This window comes from Chelonoidis abingdonii, chromosome 2, assembly GCF_003597395.2.
Source record: "Chelonoidis abingdonii isolate Lonesome George chromosome 2, CheloAbing_2.0, whole genome shotgun sequence".
In the NCBI taxonomy this organism is placed as follows: Eukaryota; Metazoa; Chordata; order Testudines; family Testudinidae; genus Chelonoidis; species Chelonoidis abingdonii.
Genome location: NC_133770.1, coordinates 49,797,995 through 49,816,029, shown reverse-complemented (window position 1 = coordinate 49,816,029; position 18,035 = coordinate 49,797,995). Strand labels below are relative to the sequence as shown.

At 39.2% G+C, this 18,035-nt stretch overlaps 1 protein-coding gene across 2 annotated transcripts in view; it reads right to left on the bottom strand.

Annotated features, from left to right (window-relative positions):
• Window positions 1–208: 208 nt before the first annotated feature.
• Window positions 209–18,035, bottom strand: part of VPS50 (VPS50 subunit of EARP/GARPII complex) — a 184,313-nt gene continuing 166,486 nt past the window's right edge. Inside the window, exons 23-28 of one of the 2 annotated variants that reach the window (XM_032785379.2) lie at window positions 13,392–13,540; window positions 12,831–12,927; window positions 12,543–12,701; window positions 9,909–10,030; window positions 6,451–6,640; window positions 209–947 (exon numbers count right to left, since the gene is read on the bottom strand). In XM_032785379.2, coding sequence (XP_032641270.1) covers window positions 828–947; window positions 6,451–6,640; window positions 9,909–10,030; window positions 12,543–12,701; window positions 12,831–12,927; window positions 13,392–13,540 — 837 coding nt within the window. In that variant the 3' untranslated portion in view covers window positions 209–827. The remainder of the gene's footprint in view (window positions 948–6,450; window positions 6,641–9,908; window positions 10,031–12,542; window positions 12,702–12,830; window positions 12,928–13,391; window positions 13,541–18,035) is intronic. The other variant, XM_032785380.2, reaches the window with a different exon arrangement.

Genomic DNA, 18,035 nt, shown 5'->3' with positions numbered 1-18,035 from the left:
TCACCCAGGAAGTCTGTGGCAAAGCAGGGAGTAGAACCCAGCTGACCCTAGGCCCGTATTCTAGCCAGCATGTTATTCCTCCTACTTCCTAGCATTATTGTGTGGGAACAAGGAAGAGGGGCAAGGGGTTATGAGGGAACTGTACTAATTTTTCTTGTAAACTACATAGTATGTTGTAAAAACTAGCAAAAGAATTCTCACAAATCAATTCATATTAGTGTACAGTATTTATTATCTTCCCATAATTTCTGGTCAATTATTTTGATATGACAATTTTGAAATAAACTTACATTTAAAATCTATATGAAGACTATGGGCTTGATATTACAATATTAATTTGCTGATTTGCCCTCTTAATCCACATACAAGGTTCATCATTAGAAAAGACTGTACATTTTCCTTCACTTTACATGTGTTCATAATAAAACACAAGTTCCAAAGGTGGAAGGGTGTAAGATGAAGAAGTATCACATTTTAAGTGGTTCTTTGACCAAAAATGTACCATCTATATATTAAGTCAATGTGTTTCCTTGTAATTTTGATTTACTTATAGTATACACTTTTGCAAAATATACAGCTGAACAACCGGCACAATAATAGTGTCCTTTTAGTACAGGAAAATAACAAAAGAAACAGAAAAGACCAGAGGTTATAAAAGTTATATTTGAGAATACTAGACTGATTCAAAGCATTTCCAACACAAATAAGAAAGGTCATGCACAATATTTTTGTTAACAGAATGTCCTCAGTAGTCCACGAGAGTTTGGTTTGCATGCAGCATATTAACAGAAGAAGGTTCAAATCACAAGAAAAGGAACTTTCCCCAATTATCTTTTAGGTCTGTCTATGTCATCAATTGCTGCTAGCAGTTTCTGTCTTGCTTTTTTGTTGATGTGTGATCCCAGACAAACATTCACCAGATTAGTCAACTGCTTGGTGGAATATTCCTGGCCAAATAAAGCAGATCATTTTATATCAAACCACCAGACAAAAATATGCAGTTAAATTAAAAAAAAAGATCAATTTTTCAGTGTATAGAAACTCTTGATACACAAAAAAATATATTTAAAGCTGCTGGCTTAGCCAGGTCTGGATAATATCCATGTGGGTGTAAACAAAACAATGTTTTACTACATGGCAGACTATAATGGAAAATGCTTACAGCTTAAAAGAGTGTTGGACAGCAAATAATTCTGTGACTACTTAAACATCTTAAGCCACTTAAAATGTATTTTCCATTCCTTAGGGAAAAAACATGCTAACTGGATAAACCTTTAATACAATTGCAACAATTTGCTAAAGAAACAGTGATTAACAAATTAATGACCTGTTTCTTTTGACTTCTAACTTCCACTTGGCTTTTACTTAATATTTTTACCAATAGGATTGTCAACATTAGTTTTACTGTATGATAAAGAAAAAATTTAAAAAATATTGTAAAAATGTTAATAGAATTCTTAACACTTAAAAATATCAGATTTGCGAGAATTCACCTTTATTTTGCTGAAAAGGAGACTCCAACATGTAAGCTCCACCAGCAAATACAAATGAGAATTATTCAATGTAGGTCAACAAATGACTGCTTACTATTTCTCATAGTTCAAGATATAATGAGGCAAATGCATTGCTTTCACCCAAGTAAAGCAAACTTCTAGCTGGATTTAAAGTAATCCGGAAACAGATTCAAAACATCATTTCAAAAGACTTTTCATCCTAACAGTGTGTGGCCCCAAACAGTACAGTTATTGATTGTTTAGACTGCAGTACTGCTAGATACTATGCAAACACAGATGGAGAAATAGCTAAGATAGTAAGTTGGAGTCTGGGTCAACATTTTGGACGAAGGAAAAAAATTAGGCTTCTTTTGCTTTTTTTTGCTTTATTACTTTGTTTTAAAAATCCATTTGCAAAGATGGAGAAACTTAAAATTTATAGCTTAATTATAAATATTCATTTTGGATGATTAAACAGTGTACTTCATGTTCCATGCAACTTCTCAGATATTTTTAACTTTATTAAGGGATGGAGGCTAATAGTGAGAAACAGCTTTCCACAAAACTGGCCAATTTCCTTCCATTTGTTTCCCAGAGTACCAACAGCAGCATATAATGGACTTCTTTGCATGTCATTACCCATTATGCTCCTCCAGCTCACAGCTATTTAAATTCTGGTGTGTGAACCATGGGAACTAACTCAAAGTCCCAATTTGTCAAATTCTCATTAGCCAGGATTGTGGAAGATTTTTCCAATTTTTTAGTCAACATATGGCAAATTTTCTTGTACTTGGATCATAATACTGTACCAGCTTCACCTTCTCAGAATACATTGCTGTCTGTACCAATGAGGCTGAATTGGGCACCCACTGTTTGACTGAAACACCGCCAACAATCATGCTGATTATTATGCTTGGAAAAGATTCTGCTCACTCACTGATGAGCCAGTCTCAACTTGTTAACCCACTTGGACATAAGAGTGGCTCTCTGAGGGCATGGCGGTTGTACAGGATTTTGGAAAGAACTCCAACAAGCTTAAAGGTGTGTACGGTTATATAACTGGTGTGAGAAAAAACTACGTAGACTCAAAAGTCACTACCTTACAGTATCAGAGGAATTCTGAAGAAATGTTGGACTCTCATAGTGTGTCAAGAATTAGCGACTGAAAAGTCCTAGTAGATCATACAGACCAGCCTCCTCTGCCAGCGCTGGCTTGTCCTCTGGCATACTTCTATTAGTGTATTGTCCAGTCTGGTTATAAATGCTCCAAATGAAGGAGGAGTTCTCAGTCCTTCCCATGGAAGTATTATACAACTTGTAGATTTTTCGGGGAGATTATCCTGATATTCAGCCTAAGTTTTTGCTTTCTTAATTGTATCCTTACTTCGACATATACATCCTTATACCTCTCTAAGCATTTCCTCTCCTTCCTTCCTTCCTGTTCTGACCCTTGAAGTATTTTAGACTTATGCTGTCACTATTTAGCCCACCAACCATATTTCATTATTGCAGTGCTTTCTAAGAAGCCCCTCCAGCCCTCTTGATCCATTAACTGTCTTTGTTACAACTGGATTGGACTACCGCTGTCAAAGTAGCAGACTCAAAGGAAAAGGAAAGAGTTGTTCCTGACTGGCTGTTACATCCCTGTCAAGTGAACACAGAGTGCTGTATAGGGAGACCATCTATCTTCCCTACAGTCTCCTTGTGTGGGAGTACCAAAGGGTTTTATTTTGTCATCTGTTGTAGTTAGTTATGGGTGCTTCAAACTACAACCGTCAAGATGATCCCAAGTCCTTTCAGTTGGTGAAGGCCACCACTAGGTCCAGTGTGGTGGAGATTGTCAATGTCTCCTGAAGGTTGACAGGGAACTATTATTCTTAAAAAGGCTGCTGTGAGACCTTTGTTCAGGAATCCAACCCTTAATGTTGACAGGTTTGCTAACTACTGACCAACCTATTTCTAACTCCTACTTTTCGTAAGGGTATCAAGCAGATGGTGGTGAGACAACTCAGGCAGTCTGTGGCATCCTCAGATGTTCTAGATACTGGTTCATTAGGTTTTAGATCTGGGTGTGGGGTAGGAACCACACTGGTAGTATTATCTGGCCTCTGTCTAACAATGGATACAGAGAAAATGTTTACACACACACTCTTGAACTTAACTGCCACTTGGGACACCATTGATTAGAAGGAGTTTTTTATGCACCTGTGGACTGTGTTGCTTGAGCAGCTCTTACCTTTCTACTCCCCACTTTTTGGTCTGCTACAACCTAGACCTCAATCTTTTGGCTAACACCTGCAGGATCCATATGTTCACCACAGCATTTGGAGAGCAGAGGATTGAGGGCAAGAAGGGATTTCATTATTATTATGCTTTCGGTGGATGGCTTTAATTCTTACACCTGATCAGTAAATGTGTGTATTTACTGTTAGGGTGGCATAAGCAACCTATTACTGTAATTTTTACAATAAATATCTGAGGTAAGAGCAACGAGAGGGTGGCATAGACACTTGTTTATGTATGCTAAACCTAAAGTAACATGTATGCAATGCTGCTGGGGTGTGTCTAACTTGCAGATGACATTCTGTTCTACTTCTCTATGTTATTGGACTCAGGGCAGCTGGTTGGCTTACCAAATCTTGCCAGCATCAGATCTTGAATAAGGGTGAGCTGTTGGTTGTTAGTTTTGCTTATATTTGTGCACAGTGGGACCCTGATTGGGGCCTACTGTGTAAGCCTAACATGTATTAACTCGACAGTCCATGATCTAAAGAGCTTAAAATTAGGGCTGTCAATTAATCACAGTTAACTCATGCAATTAACTCAAAAAATTAATTGCATTTAAAAAAATTAATCACGATTAATTGCAGTTTTAAATGCACTGTTAAACACCAATTTAAATTGATTAAATATTTTGGATGTTTCCTACATTTTCATATATTGTATTCTGTGTTGTAATTGAAATCAGAATGTATATTATTTATGATTAGAAATATTTGCACTGTAAAAATGATAAATAGTATTTTTCAATTCACCTCATATGAGTACTGTAGTGCAATCTCTTTGTCCTGAAAATGCAACTTAGAAATGCAGATTTTGTTGTTACATAACTGCACTCAACAACAATGAAAAACATCAGAGCCTACAAGTCCATTCAGTCCTACTTCTTGTTCAGCCAATCGCCAAGACAAACAAAGTTTATTTACATTTACAGGAGGTAATGCTTCCCTCTTATTTACAATGCCACCAGAAAATAAAAACAGGCATTTGCATGGCACTTTTGTAGCCGGCATTGCAAGGTATTAATGTGCCACGTATACTAAATATCTGTATGCTCCTTCATGCTTCAGCCATCATTCTAGAGGACATGCTTCCATGCTGATGACACTCAAAATAATAATGTGTTAATTAAATTTGCAACTGAACTCCTTGGGGGGAGAACTGTATGTTCCCTTCCCTGTTTCACCCACATTCTGCCATATATTTGATGTTATTGGAGATTTGGAACACTTTTACTGCAGATTTGATCAAATGGAAAGAAGGTAAAGATAGCTAAAGATAGCTATAGCACTCGACCCAAAGTTTAAGAATCTGAAGAGTCTTCCAAAATCTGAGACGGATGAGGTGTGGAGCATGCTTTCATAAATCTTCAAAGAGCAACACTCCAATGCAGAAAATACAGAACCAGAACGGCCAAAAAAGAAAATCAAACTTCTGTTGGTGGCATCTGACTCAGATAATGAAAAAGAATATGCATCAGTCTGCACTGCTTTGGACTGTCATGGACCAGAACCCGTCACCAGCATGGACACATGTACCCTTGAATGGTGGTTGAAGCATGAAGGGACATATGAATCTTTAGCGCATCTGGCATGTAAATATCTTGCGATGCTGCCAGCTACAACAGTGCCACAAGAATGCCTATTCTCACTTTCAGGTGACATTGTAAACAAAAAGCAAGCAGCAGTATCTCCTGAAAATGTAAACAAACTTGTCTGTCTGAGCAATAGGCTGAACAAGAAGTAGGACTGAGTGGACTTGCAGGTTCTAAAATTTGACATTGTTTTATTTTTGAATGCAGTGGTTTTTCTGATATAACTCTACCTTTGGTAGTTCAACTTTCATGATAAAGAGATTGTACTACAGTACTTGTATTAGGTGAATTGAAAAATACTATTTATTTTGATTTTTTACAGTGCAAACACTCAATCAAAAATAAACATAAAGTGAGCTCTGTACACTTTGTAATTGAAATCAATATATTTGAAAATGTAGAATGCATCCAAAATATTTAAATGAGTGGTATTCTATTATTGTTTAACAATGCAATGAATCATGATTAATTTTTTTAATCACTTGACAGCTCTACTTAAAATAATGAGAAAATGCAAGAGGGAGATGAAACTATCAAATGGGAAGGAGAAGGAAGGACAGAGGATGAATTAACAATGAGTGAGCACATATTCATATAGACTAGCTGAGTGCACAATGAAGCTCATCATCGGCCAGGCTGTAACCAGTGCAATGGCAGGATTCTGTAGACATCCCAGCACAAATTAGTTATAAGGAAGGATTTGGAAAATGATAAAGTAGACTGATGGATTTTTTTCCTCCCTCAGGTACTCTGGTGCCATGTATAAAAGATTAACAGTAACTCTTCACTTAATAAGCTAGATATGTGTTTGGTACACACCATTATGAGACATGGATTGATCTTCCACATTTTCTATCTGTGAATGTGCGTTTACGTATTAAAGGCTTATAATGGAAAATTATGGCATCTTAAACACAAAAAATGATTGAAGTATGTTTGGTGATCCATGTGTGCAATGGAAAATCAGTAGCTATGTACATATTACACACACACTAAAGCACTGAGTGTATTGTTATTAACGTGATACCATCACCATGCAAAAAATCATCTTGATAAAAAAAAGTATCAAAATTCAACTCTTACCCTGTGCTCCTTGATCCAACGCTCCATGTCATTTTCAGTCAGATAGTAAGCTTTAATGTAGGTCTCCACAAATTCCTTATCTGGAATAGGCCTAATGTCTGTTAGCTTTTCTAGTTTCATTAAAAACTGCTGGAAGTCCAACTGCATCAGGGCACGCCCTTCATTGCTACACTTCTTGACATTGGCATAACTAAAATGGGTAACAAGTGAAGAGAAATGACTAAAAGGAAGTGAACAACATCTGTGGGATAAGTGGGATTCATTTGTACCTTAGGCCTCAAAACCATAAGGATGCATATAATTACGGTTCTGACTTGAGGGCTAAGAGTTCACTCCCTCACTCTTCCAGATGTAAAATTATTTTCACTGTTTATTATTTGTATTACCATTGCACCTAGGAGTCCCCACACATGGACCACTGTGCTGTACAAACAGAACAAAAAGACAGTCCCTGCCCCAAAGAATTTACAGTCTGAATGTAAGACAAGAGACAAGAGGTGGGTAAAGACAGAAAAAGGGGAGCTCCAGGAACCAATGAAACACCACTGGTCAGCAAGACAGGCAGTGGCCACAGCACATGAAGAGCCTAATTGTTGTCAAAGGGGTTTTTTTGTTTGGTTGTTTTTTTAAAAGGCGTCACGGCAAGAAAAAGTTTTAAGGAGGATAATGTGGGAGCGCCAGAGACATTTACAGAGAGCGCCTCCCAAGCCTGAAGGGCAGCATGGGATAAACCATGGAAGTGCCCATCTGAAAATTTGACAAGTGGGTGATGGAGGCTGGCACTATGAGTCAATGAAAGGCAAGAGTCAACAATGTTATACTGAATGAGAGATAGGGTAAGGATAGGTCATGAAAGGCCTTGAAAGTGAAAATGAACAGCTGACATTTGATGCAATAGAGAAGGGAAGAGGCAACTAGCAGAGGGATTCAAAGAGAAGATGACAAGGTCAAAGTGACAGGCTAGGAAAATGGTCTTTGCAGCATCAATATGAATGGGTTCAAGATGGGCAAGACTACAGTGTGTTTGTAATCTGAGGGGAAGAGACAGGGGAGACTAAGAGGTTAAGGAGAAGACTAAGGGATGAAATGAGAATGGTTATAAAGGAGATTAGGGGATGGGTTGAGGATGACGTCACTGGGGCAAGTAGAGGGTTTTAGAGGATGTGAACAGAAAAGAAGCCTCTACTTTTCCCCTGTCACGTATGCAGGAGATCATCGTAGGAGCAGAAGGGGCAAAGGAAGGAAAGGGAAGGTCATGTCATACTCTGTCAATTTTCTCTTGGAAAAAATCAGTGGCATCCTGTGCAGAAAGAGAAGTGGAAACAGAAGGAAGGGACAATTTGAGGAGTGAATCAAAGGTGGTAAAAATGCAGCTGGGATTGTAGGTGTGGGATTCAATTAATTTGGAGAAATCAAGTTGTTTAGCAAGGAAGAGGGCAGAACTGAAGGATGAGAGAATGAATTTGCAGTGGAAGAAATCAGACTTTCACAGGATTTCTGCAAGAGAGGCTCAGCAGTATGAGAACAGAAAGGGAGGAATACTGGGGATGATCCAGGACTGGGGGTTGGCAATGAAGACCTTGTGATCGGAGAGGAGAACAGAAGAGTTACAGGTGGAGGACAGGAAAGCATGGAGAAAATCAAGTCATATTGATAGAAAAGGGAAGGAGCGCGTGGAGAGCAGATGAGACATCAGTGCTGATGGACTGGAGTCATGGAAAGACTGAATGAGAGGGCATGAGGGTGAGGCTGATGGGTGATGCTGAAAGAGGCCACATGATAGTCAAAGAAGGGACAACCAAGTCAAGTGAATGGCTCTTTGGTGAATGGAAGAGTTAAACCAGGGCTGCCGGCCAAATGAGGTGGTGAAGGTGAGGAGATGTGCAGCCAAGGGGTCAGATGGGTCATTAACATGGAAGCTGAAGTCACAGAGGATCAGTAGAGAAGACTGCGAGGAGAAGAAGAGAGCACCAGCAGCTGAAGTCAGAAGGGACGACTGATGGGGAGAAGTTGGATGGGCACTAGTGTAGGCCTGGCAGCAACATGCTGGGGTCAAGGAGAGACAAGGGTGGATGCAGTGCTGTTCAAAAGAGAAGAAAGATAGGGGGAGGAGGAAGGGAGGGATTGGAAGCAGCAGGAATGGGAATGGTGAAGGCCAATATTCCCATCACAGTCTCATTCAAGGTAAGGAGTGAGAGAGAAGGAAGGCCCTCTGTAAGAGATGGTACCTGAAGACGCAATGTCAAATGTAGGGATCCAGGTCTCTGTAAGAGACAAGAAATGGAGGGAGCAGAATATAAAGGGGTTATGGATGCCTGTGATCTTTTTAGAGCTAGAGTGGATGTTCCAGAGATAGCAAGAGAAGCAGAGGACCGAGGAAGATGGGTGTTAGATAGGACAGTTGGCATGAGGAGAGCTGTTGTGGTGGTGGCTATGGGTAGGAAGTGGAGAGAGTGGGCAGAGAGGTATGGGAAGGGTTTGGGTTCATGTGACCAGAGGTGAAGAGGAGGAGGATGCAGATGGGGGACCTAGGCTTATACTGGCAGGAGAGGGAAGATTAAGTTGCAAAGGGAAAAAAGAGTGGGCAGAGGTGGTTGGAACTGTAAACAGGTGAGGGTAATGGGAAAGGGAAGATAGAGTCAGCAGGAAGGAAGGAAGGAGGAAGTAGGAGTATGGCAGATCTCATGATGCAGAAGAGAGGTGTGGTGAAAGCCACGGGTGAGTGGACAAGAACACAAACAACAAAAGACGTGCTACTGTCCCCAGTGCTGAGTACAAACTGGCTGCCCCCAGTATTGGCAGAGCTCTCCATTTACAGTCCTTGTTGGCGGGGTGTGTGTGTGTGTGTGTGCGCGCAAGGAGTATGGCTGAGCCCCTCACTTGTTTCTCTCTCTCCCTACCACAAACCATAGTGGATCCATGGGTAGGAAGCTTCCTGCTCCCTCGCATCTTAGTGGTACTGCTAGGCTCGTCTTCAGGATGGAACTCCATGTTAGCAAGTCTCCATGCCCTTCCTGGCAAGGGCATCATCAAACAGAAGCACAGTAATCTGGCTACTATTATATCATATATTTGTATTAGATACTATTCTGTGTTGATCTCTTCTCCTCACTACTTCGTTAACATATGGTCCACTAAAGACTGTAATCTATCTAAGAAAAGGATGTGTCTTATTTTATGTCCACACTTTTGGACACTATATAGTGTCAATTATCAGTAATAGCCATGTGTTTGCACACCCTCACACCTGTTAACATATTTTAGGGACCAATCCCTTAATGAACTCCATGTAGGCAAGCTCCTCTGCCTGCAAAGAGCCTCGCTGACATCAGGTGCAAGAGTCCACCAAAGTGGAGTTCACTGCTTTATGGAATCTAAGGTCCTCACTTTACAAACCCTGCCATTAAAGAAATATTTACTGAAGACTAACTTTACAGAGGCATTCATAGACCACTTACCCTTCCACAATAGTTCTATTGGCTAGTCGTATACAGTGCTCCCAAAGAATATTTGACACTGGCAATGGAATACGGACTCTTTTAGACACCTCATTCAACCTTCTGTTAAACTGTTCAAATTCCTGGTGAAATAAAAAATAATACATTATTCCATAGGCCTAAAAGAATGATTACACTGTACACTTACCTAGCCAGGAGGAAAAGATGCAGAGAGATGAACCAGAAAAGGTGTATGAGTGAGCAAAACAAGAGGCGCTTCATGTAAACAGGTTACAGAGATAAACATAATAGTAAATAAGATTGAGAGCATACCAATTTCTTATCTACTGAAGAATCATTTACAGTATTTTTTAGATATCTAAGTGTGGATTTAGTTGTCTCATCTTAGACATTGAAATGTAAAAATTTTGGCCCTAAATTATGAAATCCAACTGAAAACCAGTGGAAAAAAAATCCAGCGATGATCTATTTATTCCCAGTCAGCTACCTGTGTTATCTAACTCTGCAAGAGTAGAAAGGAAATTTAATAGTTTTCCATTCATAGGGAACCTTTGATACCAGATAATTCCAAATTACTTTAAAACTTACACCAATCAAGGACTATCATCATCCACCTGGGAAATGAAACCAACTCTGGGACCATGCTAACTATAACAGCACATGGCAACACTATGTAACAAGTATAGAATGTTGTACCCAACTGAAAATACAATGAATTGCTGCTCCAGGTAATTCATTCAGTCCAGCCAATTTCAGCTGTGGACTGATAGTAGTTACTATTGTGCAACTATAGCTATTTGGTGACTTCTGTGAAATGAGCATGTAGGTCTCATGGTAGTGTCTCCATTAAAAAAAGTCTGCTAACATTTGACAACTTTGTAAACGTTAAATAAGCATTGTCTGTGAACTATTCCCCCACCCCAGAGTTAGTCTTTCTAGATCAGCCTTGAAGCAATCTGATGTGGTAGGGCAGGGAAAAGCTTGCATTGCACCTGCTCATACTATACCTATTCTGTAGCTAAATAAAGGACTTTGTTCCGGGGCTGTTAATTAGCATTTTTACAAACAAACAAACAAACAAACAAAACAAGGAATTTCAGTAGAGAGATAGAAAAACCCAAAACTGATATTTGGCTAGGGCAACAGTGCTAAATGCATTTCCTCAAGAAAAATTGAGGCACCAAAACTTCTTTGCCTTAAATGGTAAACTATCTACTATCATTAAGGTGGAGATGCCTATTACTCCATATTGGTGAAACACGAGAGAAGAAACCAACTAAATTTATCTACTTCCCTTACAAGTACATGAATAACTGGGAGGAATCGTCTGCAAAAATTTATTGGCTATTACATGCAACACATTGTTTATGTCAGTACTCTCAAGATGACAACCTGTATAGGTAGCAAAGAGTTCTCTCTTCCCAACTAAATAGTCACTCAGAAACTACTGTATGTAAACTATTTTTAGTTACATAGCCTAGAGACCACAATGGAATAAAATTGCCTTTGTTCTTGTCCTGAGGCTCAAATATATCCACTGTTCTGTGTTTCACAGAAGCCACTCCATTACTGAACCCTAAGTAGAAAAATTGCTTCAAAGGGCCCAGTTAAAAAATAAACAGCATAACAAAGGTAAACTGCAAAGATTTACAACCATCTTCCATTGCTATAATACATTCTCACTTGCAGATTCTCACTTCTTTCCAATATTTTTCCTTAGACGTGGAGACTGGATATAATGGACAAAAGTGCAGAGGCTACATTTTTATAAAATATATACTAGATTTCACAATTCACTTCATAAAAAGGAAGCCTTCCAACCTCTCTTTAATGAGCTGAGAAATGTTTCTGCCAATAACATTGTAATTATTTTCTAAAGACCTTCATATAATTTAAAAAATTGTTGGTGTGAAGATATTTAAAGCAAGTATAAATTATGCTGTGCTGTATATGGGAGGAATTCCTCCTGAGCACTAGCTTATATGTAATGAAGAGCCTTAGGCAATTAAGATGCTCATTTCTCATCAGCTTTCAGTGGGAGCTGGATGCCTAACTGTCTTAGGTTCCTTTTAAAAATCCAGCCTGTATCTTTATATTAGTATCTGATATGTACATTTTCTTGCCCTGTCTCCAGGGCCCAAGAAGGGCTTTTAATGCTTTTAGGATAACTTGCAGGACTGGTTTACCCTAAACATCTATGGTAAATGTCAGATGATACAACCCTTCAAAAGAATCCACTGGCCATGTCTGATGTGTTTAACAATGCAGCTACTTTCTACTAGCCTTCCACCTGTCATTCAGAGTTTTAGCTTCAATGAAAACTGCAGAGTTATTCAGCTATGATCTCTTTCACCCAAAGAGTGCTAATGGGTAATAAGTTTTAACAAACTTGACAAACTGAATCTATGAACAACAATGGAGTATTAAATGTACCCTGAAGTTTACTGTATTTTGCCAGTAGCAAGACGAAAAAGGAATTCGGAAAGTATACCCCATCCTAATGAACAAGAATAAATCACCACATTGTATTCCTCTAATCTTGTCTCTACTACAGCTTTACCATAGGAATTACAGTAATAATTGTATCTTTTTGTAGGATTATATCTAATACACTGTTTCCAGGAAAATATTCACCTTTAAAAGAGCATCAACATAGATATTATGTTGTGACATGATCTCTTTCACATCCCACTTTACGTTAGCCATGAGGAGCAGCATCTGTTCATAATCAATAGCTTTGGCAGCTACAATCCAATAAATTGGTTTGCGTAGTTCACTGGCAGTTGACACAGTCTGAAAGAGAAGTTAATAGAATTTGGTGTAACAGAACTTCTTGCTAACAAAAAGTAATGTATGACAATACCATGCAAACACCCTCATAATATAGCACAGATTATGAACAGTGAATTGCAGAATCCTGACCTGAGAGTAGAATTGCTGGAGAAAGGGTTTCTTGGCTGCAGGCATCACAGCATCAAGATGCGACTGAAGAAACTCAAACTGCTCAGCCAAAAACACCCTAAGAAAGCACATAAAATTCATTGTGATCCGAGTACGATATTTAACGGGCATCTACTTTTCATTTCTTTGCAGCAAATGGTCTTGGGAGCAGTCCAGACATAAAAGTGCCTTTGAAAGCTTTAAAACTTTGTTTCCATTTTTATGTCAATAGTCTGTCAGGAACTCCTAGCTCAGTATTTTATACTTTTGCTCCTTTCCATTCCCATGTGGATCATGGTAGATCATACATAAAGGGCCCAATCCAAGGCTAGCTGAAGTCAATGGAATGATTTAGATCATATTAGATTCTTTCAGGTATTAACATTTATCAATTGATGATTTACTTCTAATTTATTTGAAAAGAGCAATCGATTTATTGTGTTTTATGACTTTAAGATGGACCTCTCAAAAAGACAGACAGTGACTATAATTATTTAAACACCTCATGGATTTAAAAAAGGTGATTTACAGTAAATAACTTACAAGGATTCTGTGGCTACCACTCTCTCTGCCAAACCATACAGAGTATTGCCAGATGTTAAAACTACCAGATGACTGAGGTGTGGGCTTGGCACTTTCTCCTTTCTCTCTTCAGCAGCTGTGAGGGTGCCAGTGGTATCATTAGAGACCTCCTAAAACAAAAATTTAGAAGACTGAAAAAACTAATCAATTGTAAAATATGGAATTTCAGCATCAAACTGGAGCTGAATCAAATTTGGCAACTGATTGTCTCAGGGAATGGGTAATATAAAGCCTCTCCATTCAAGGTTGCAAGTGAAATCCAGTCCAGATCAATGGTGACCAAAGTTGTTACCATTAGAACATTTAAGTATCAGAGGGGTAGCCACGTTAGTCTGGATCTGTAAAAAGCAACAAAGAGTCCCGTGGCACCTTACAGACTGACAGACTTATTGGAGCGTGAGCTTCATGGGAGAATACCTTCTTCGTCAGAACATTTGGTATCCCAGATGAAATGACTTGTCTCAGTCCAGTTCCTAGGGGACTGATATGCAGGCTGTAGAAACTAATGCAGTTTGCACCAAATGTGGCAGTTTATCCATACACACTGACATAACTACATAGACAGTGAACCAGCTTCTCACTGCTAGAGAGGTTCATGTGTCTAAAGTCAGATTAGGAAGAGTGTAGGGAAGTTGACATTGCTGCTGCCTGTGCTGTTCCTGTTCGGTGGCTAATAAAAAACTTCACTCTTCTAGGTTGTGATTTTCACCTGTCACAAAATTTACAATCAAATGAAAATTATATTTTTAAAATAACTCTGATCTTATTCTGTAGGAATTTCCATTCTGCAGAAATCTCACTTTCCTATTACTTAAGTGGAAAAGCAGAGGAAAATAATTTGCTCATATAAGAGTGGAAGCAGTATTCACCAATTTTCTCATTACACTGTAGAATGCTCAGCTGGTACATGACTCAAGACAGAAAAAAAATGAATAAGGCCAAGGAAAGGAACTGGTTGTGACAAACAAGTTACACAGATATCTAAATGCAAAACTCAGGGTAAGTCCACACTGGGACATGCAAGAAAATTCATCCAAATTAAGTTTCAAAGTGGATTCGTAGCCTTAATTTATTTTAATTCACAAAGTGAATTAAACTAGATTGAATGAAGACCACTTTAATTCTGAATCAGAGTGTCCACATGGGGGTTTAATGTGGTTTAACTAATCTACTTTGAAACTTAATTCAGATTAATTTTCCTGAGTGTTCCTATGTAGACAAGCCTTTACAAAACAATGGAAAATTTTAGGTGTGCAAATAAAAGCATCCAAAGCAGAGAGATTCAGTTCTGACATTAACCAAGATGAGCAAAATCACATCAGAACTAGCTGATCTCATAAGATTTCCATGTTTTCCCAATCTTGCAAGATTTCTGCCATTTGGACACAAAGTTTTATGAGATTTCAACACCATCAAATCTAGACCTGATTCCTGCTATTCTTCAAACCTGAGAACCATCCTCAACCTAATCCCTTGGCTAGAGGATCTCCAAAAGATCATATCACAAGAAGCTGCAATTTTATCAAACACAAAAAATGTAAACAAAGAAAGAAAGGAGATTAATATAGACTGTGTAGCACAGGACATCTGTGGCACACTGGCCCAACCACGAGCCACACTTTTTGCTGATCGACAGACCCCAAAGTCAAGATAGCTACCCAAACAGAGATCTCTCTCAGCCCACTCAGGCCAGGACATACAGCTTGGACTTCACCCCCTAATGAGGGAGTTAGAACCTCCAGGTAGACTCGAGAGAGTCTCTGCCAGTAAGTCTCTTGGTCACAGTTATCCACTGAATTCCACACTTATTTGAGATTCCCTCCCTTCCATCCAGGCCCAAATTGTTGAATAAATAAGTTATCCCACAAAACTTACATATACCCTACAAAAGTTACGTAATCCTATAATGTACTGTAACATGTGGTCACATGAACATGATTCTGGCTGAACTCAAACCAGATATACAATGCTAACTAATTAACTTATACATGCATTTATTGTAGCCAGAACAAGGAACGGCTAATCCAATTTCCATCCAGACTTCAGTGCCATAGAGAAAATGGTAAAGTAACCCTATTAGTAACTACTGTGTTCATGAGGAGTGAAATACAATGCACGTGAACATACAGATGGCATCCATTGTCCCGCAAAGCAAATTCTCCCCCTCCCCCAAATAGAGATTGTACAAATGTAGAAGCAGCAGCCAGCCTACAGGGCATGCTCAAAGATGCAGCTACCATAAAAATCGGCAAGGGCAATCGGTGCCAGGACTTCTTTCTATGCTACAATACAGTTGAAGCTAATAGTTTCCTGTATGCTACACTCTGCTGAATCTGTCTTGATAAATACCATGCAAGTGTTAAGTCAAGCAGCTATTTAAATTGTTTAAAAATGAACCACTGTTCATAGCTGAAACTCCTCAAGTGATTGGCAAACCTCACACCTATAATTCTCACCGTGCTAATGCTTAACACAGGTCTTTTAAAATGTGACAATGCTCCAAAATGAGATAGAAATGAACAAAAAAATGAAGCAGCTTGAAACGATGTGGGATTTATTCCTTTAATAAAAAAGTTTCCTATTACCTGAGCTATGATTTCTGTGGTCAATCACTATAATAAAAAGTATCAACAACACGTTTGTGGCGGGTGGAAATAAATTTGGGTTCAAGATGAAGATTCTTCAAAGTAGTATAGTTGCAAGTATAGTCCTAAGGATAGTATTTCTCCTCCCATGGTGCTGGCATGCCTTTTTTTTTTGGGGGGGGGGGGGGCTATATTACACCTTACAAATTAGAACAAAAAATACAAGTTCCAAAGCAGCAGTTCACAGCAAGAGCACTATGAAAATGCACTGGTTAAAAGCTGGTCTTCAAAAGCAAGATCAAGACCACGAGAAACATTTTTGTGTCACAGTTCAGGGCAGCTGTACTGTATTTTTCCAGTTACATAAGTAACAAATGGCAATGTGCCAACATTGATTATTAAACATTTATATTTCGGTAGCACCCAAAAGCTACAGGGGTATACTGTCCCCACCAAAAGTGTTACAGTCTAAAAGACACCAGCAGAGAGGAAGTGTTAGGCATAGGGATACAATACACAAGCTGTGACATATTACAGATATATAGAATATCTTTGAGGCAATTATATCAATTTTATAAAGATTATATCAGGGGTTCTCAAACTGGAGGTCGGGACCCCTCAGGGGGTCGCAAGCTTATTTCATGGGGGGTTGTGAGCTGTCAGCCTCCACTCCAAACCCTGCTTTCCCTCCAGCATTTATAATGGTGTTAAATATATTAAAAAGTGTCCTTAATGTTTAAGGGAGGTGCGGGGGGGGTCGCACTCAGAAGCTTGCTGTGTGAAAGGGGTCACCGGTACAAAAGTCTGAGATCCCCTGTGTTATATGTATCTGTATAGGGTTTGTATTTGAGCTCCATAGTAGAGTTGCCAGTGGGAATTAAAGTCACTCCCGGGTAATTAATAGAAATCTGTAGGCAGATAAGTCTGAAGAAGCCTCATCTCCACAGGGGAAATTACATAAACACCTCTGCCCCGATATAATGCTGTCCTCAGGAGCCAAAAAACCTTACTGCGTTATATGTGAAATCAAAGTGCACAGCACTGCCGCCCTGGAGCACTGCTTTACCACGTTATGTCCGAATTCATGTTATATTGGGTCACGTTATATCGAGGTAGAAGTGTACTAATTTGATAAACTGGTTAAAGAGAGCTAACAAAGAATCGCGAACTGTATAAGGAGACTATCCTGAAGCAGGGAGAGAGATCACTCTCACTGTATCCAAGAACTACTTGTCGCTGTGACCAAGAGAGACAGGCCCTGCAGTACTTTGCTCTTATAAGGTTCTTCACGTGGAAGATGGGCAACTGACTGGTAAGCTAAAACCTCCATTTAAGCGATTTTATTTAAAATAGGTTGTCTTTGTAATGATTTTGTTCTGAATAAATAATACTTTGCTTCATGAAGGCTGGCTCATCACTAGCTAACCCTTTAGCCCTCAGGAGAGCAGAATTGCCGGTGCTGACCTAAAATCAAACCCGCTAAGGTGATCGCAGTGAATTGCAGCCTAAATATCTGGTCTAGAGGCAGAGTGTGATGGGACTGCACCGTGAGAAAGGTGACAGCTAGAGGCTTGAGACCTAAACAGAGGGCCCTCCAAGAACCCACGAAGGAGTCAGAGGTGCAAATACCTGGGAAATTGTGACACAAGCAAACAAAGATAGTTGCCACAGTTTTGTTATTTTCTTTTTACCTGGGTTAGAAAGAGTGAAGAGGAATAGAAAGGATTGGGGAGCTATAAGAGTAAATGCGTAAGGAAAAGGAATCAAGAGGAACAGTTACAGCTGCCTATTCATGGCCAACCAGCAGGATGATTCTGTAGGCATCAGGCAGACTGACTCTAGATGAGGGATCTGAAAGAGGATAAGGTACTGGCTGTACACTTTTTTCTGGGAGCTTTTCACAAATAAAGTAGGGCTGTTGATTAGTCACAGTTAACCCACATGATTAACTCAAAATTAATTACAATTAATCGCAATTTTAATCGCACTATTAAACAATAGAATACCAATTGAAACATTA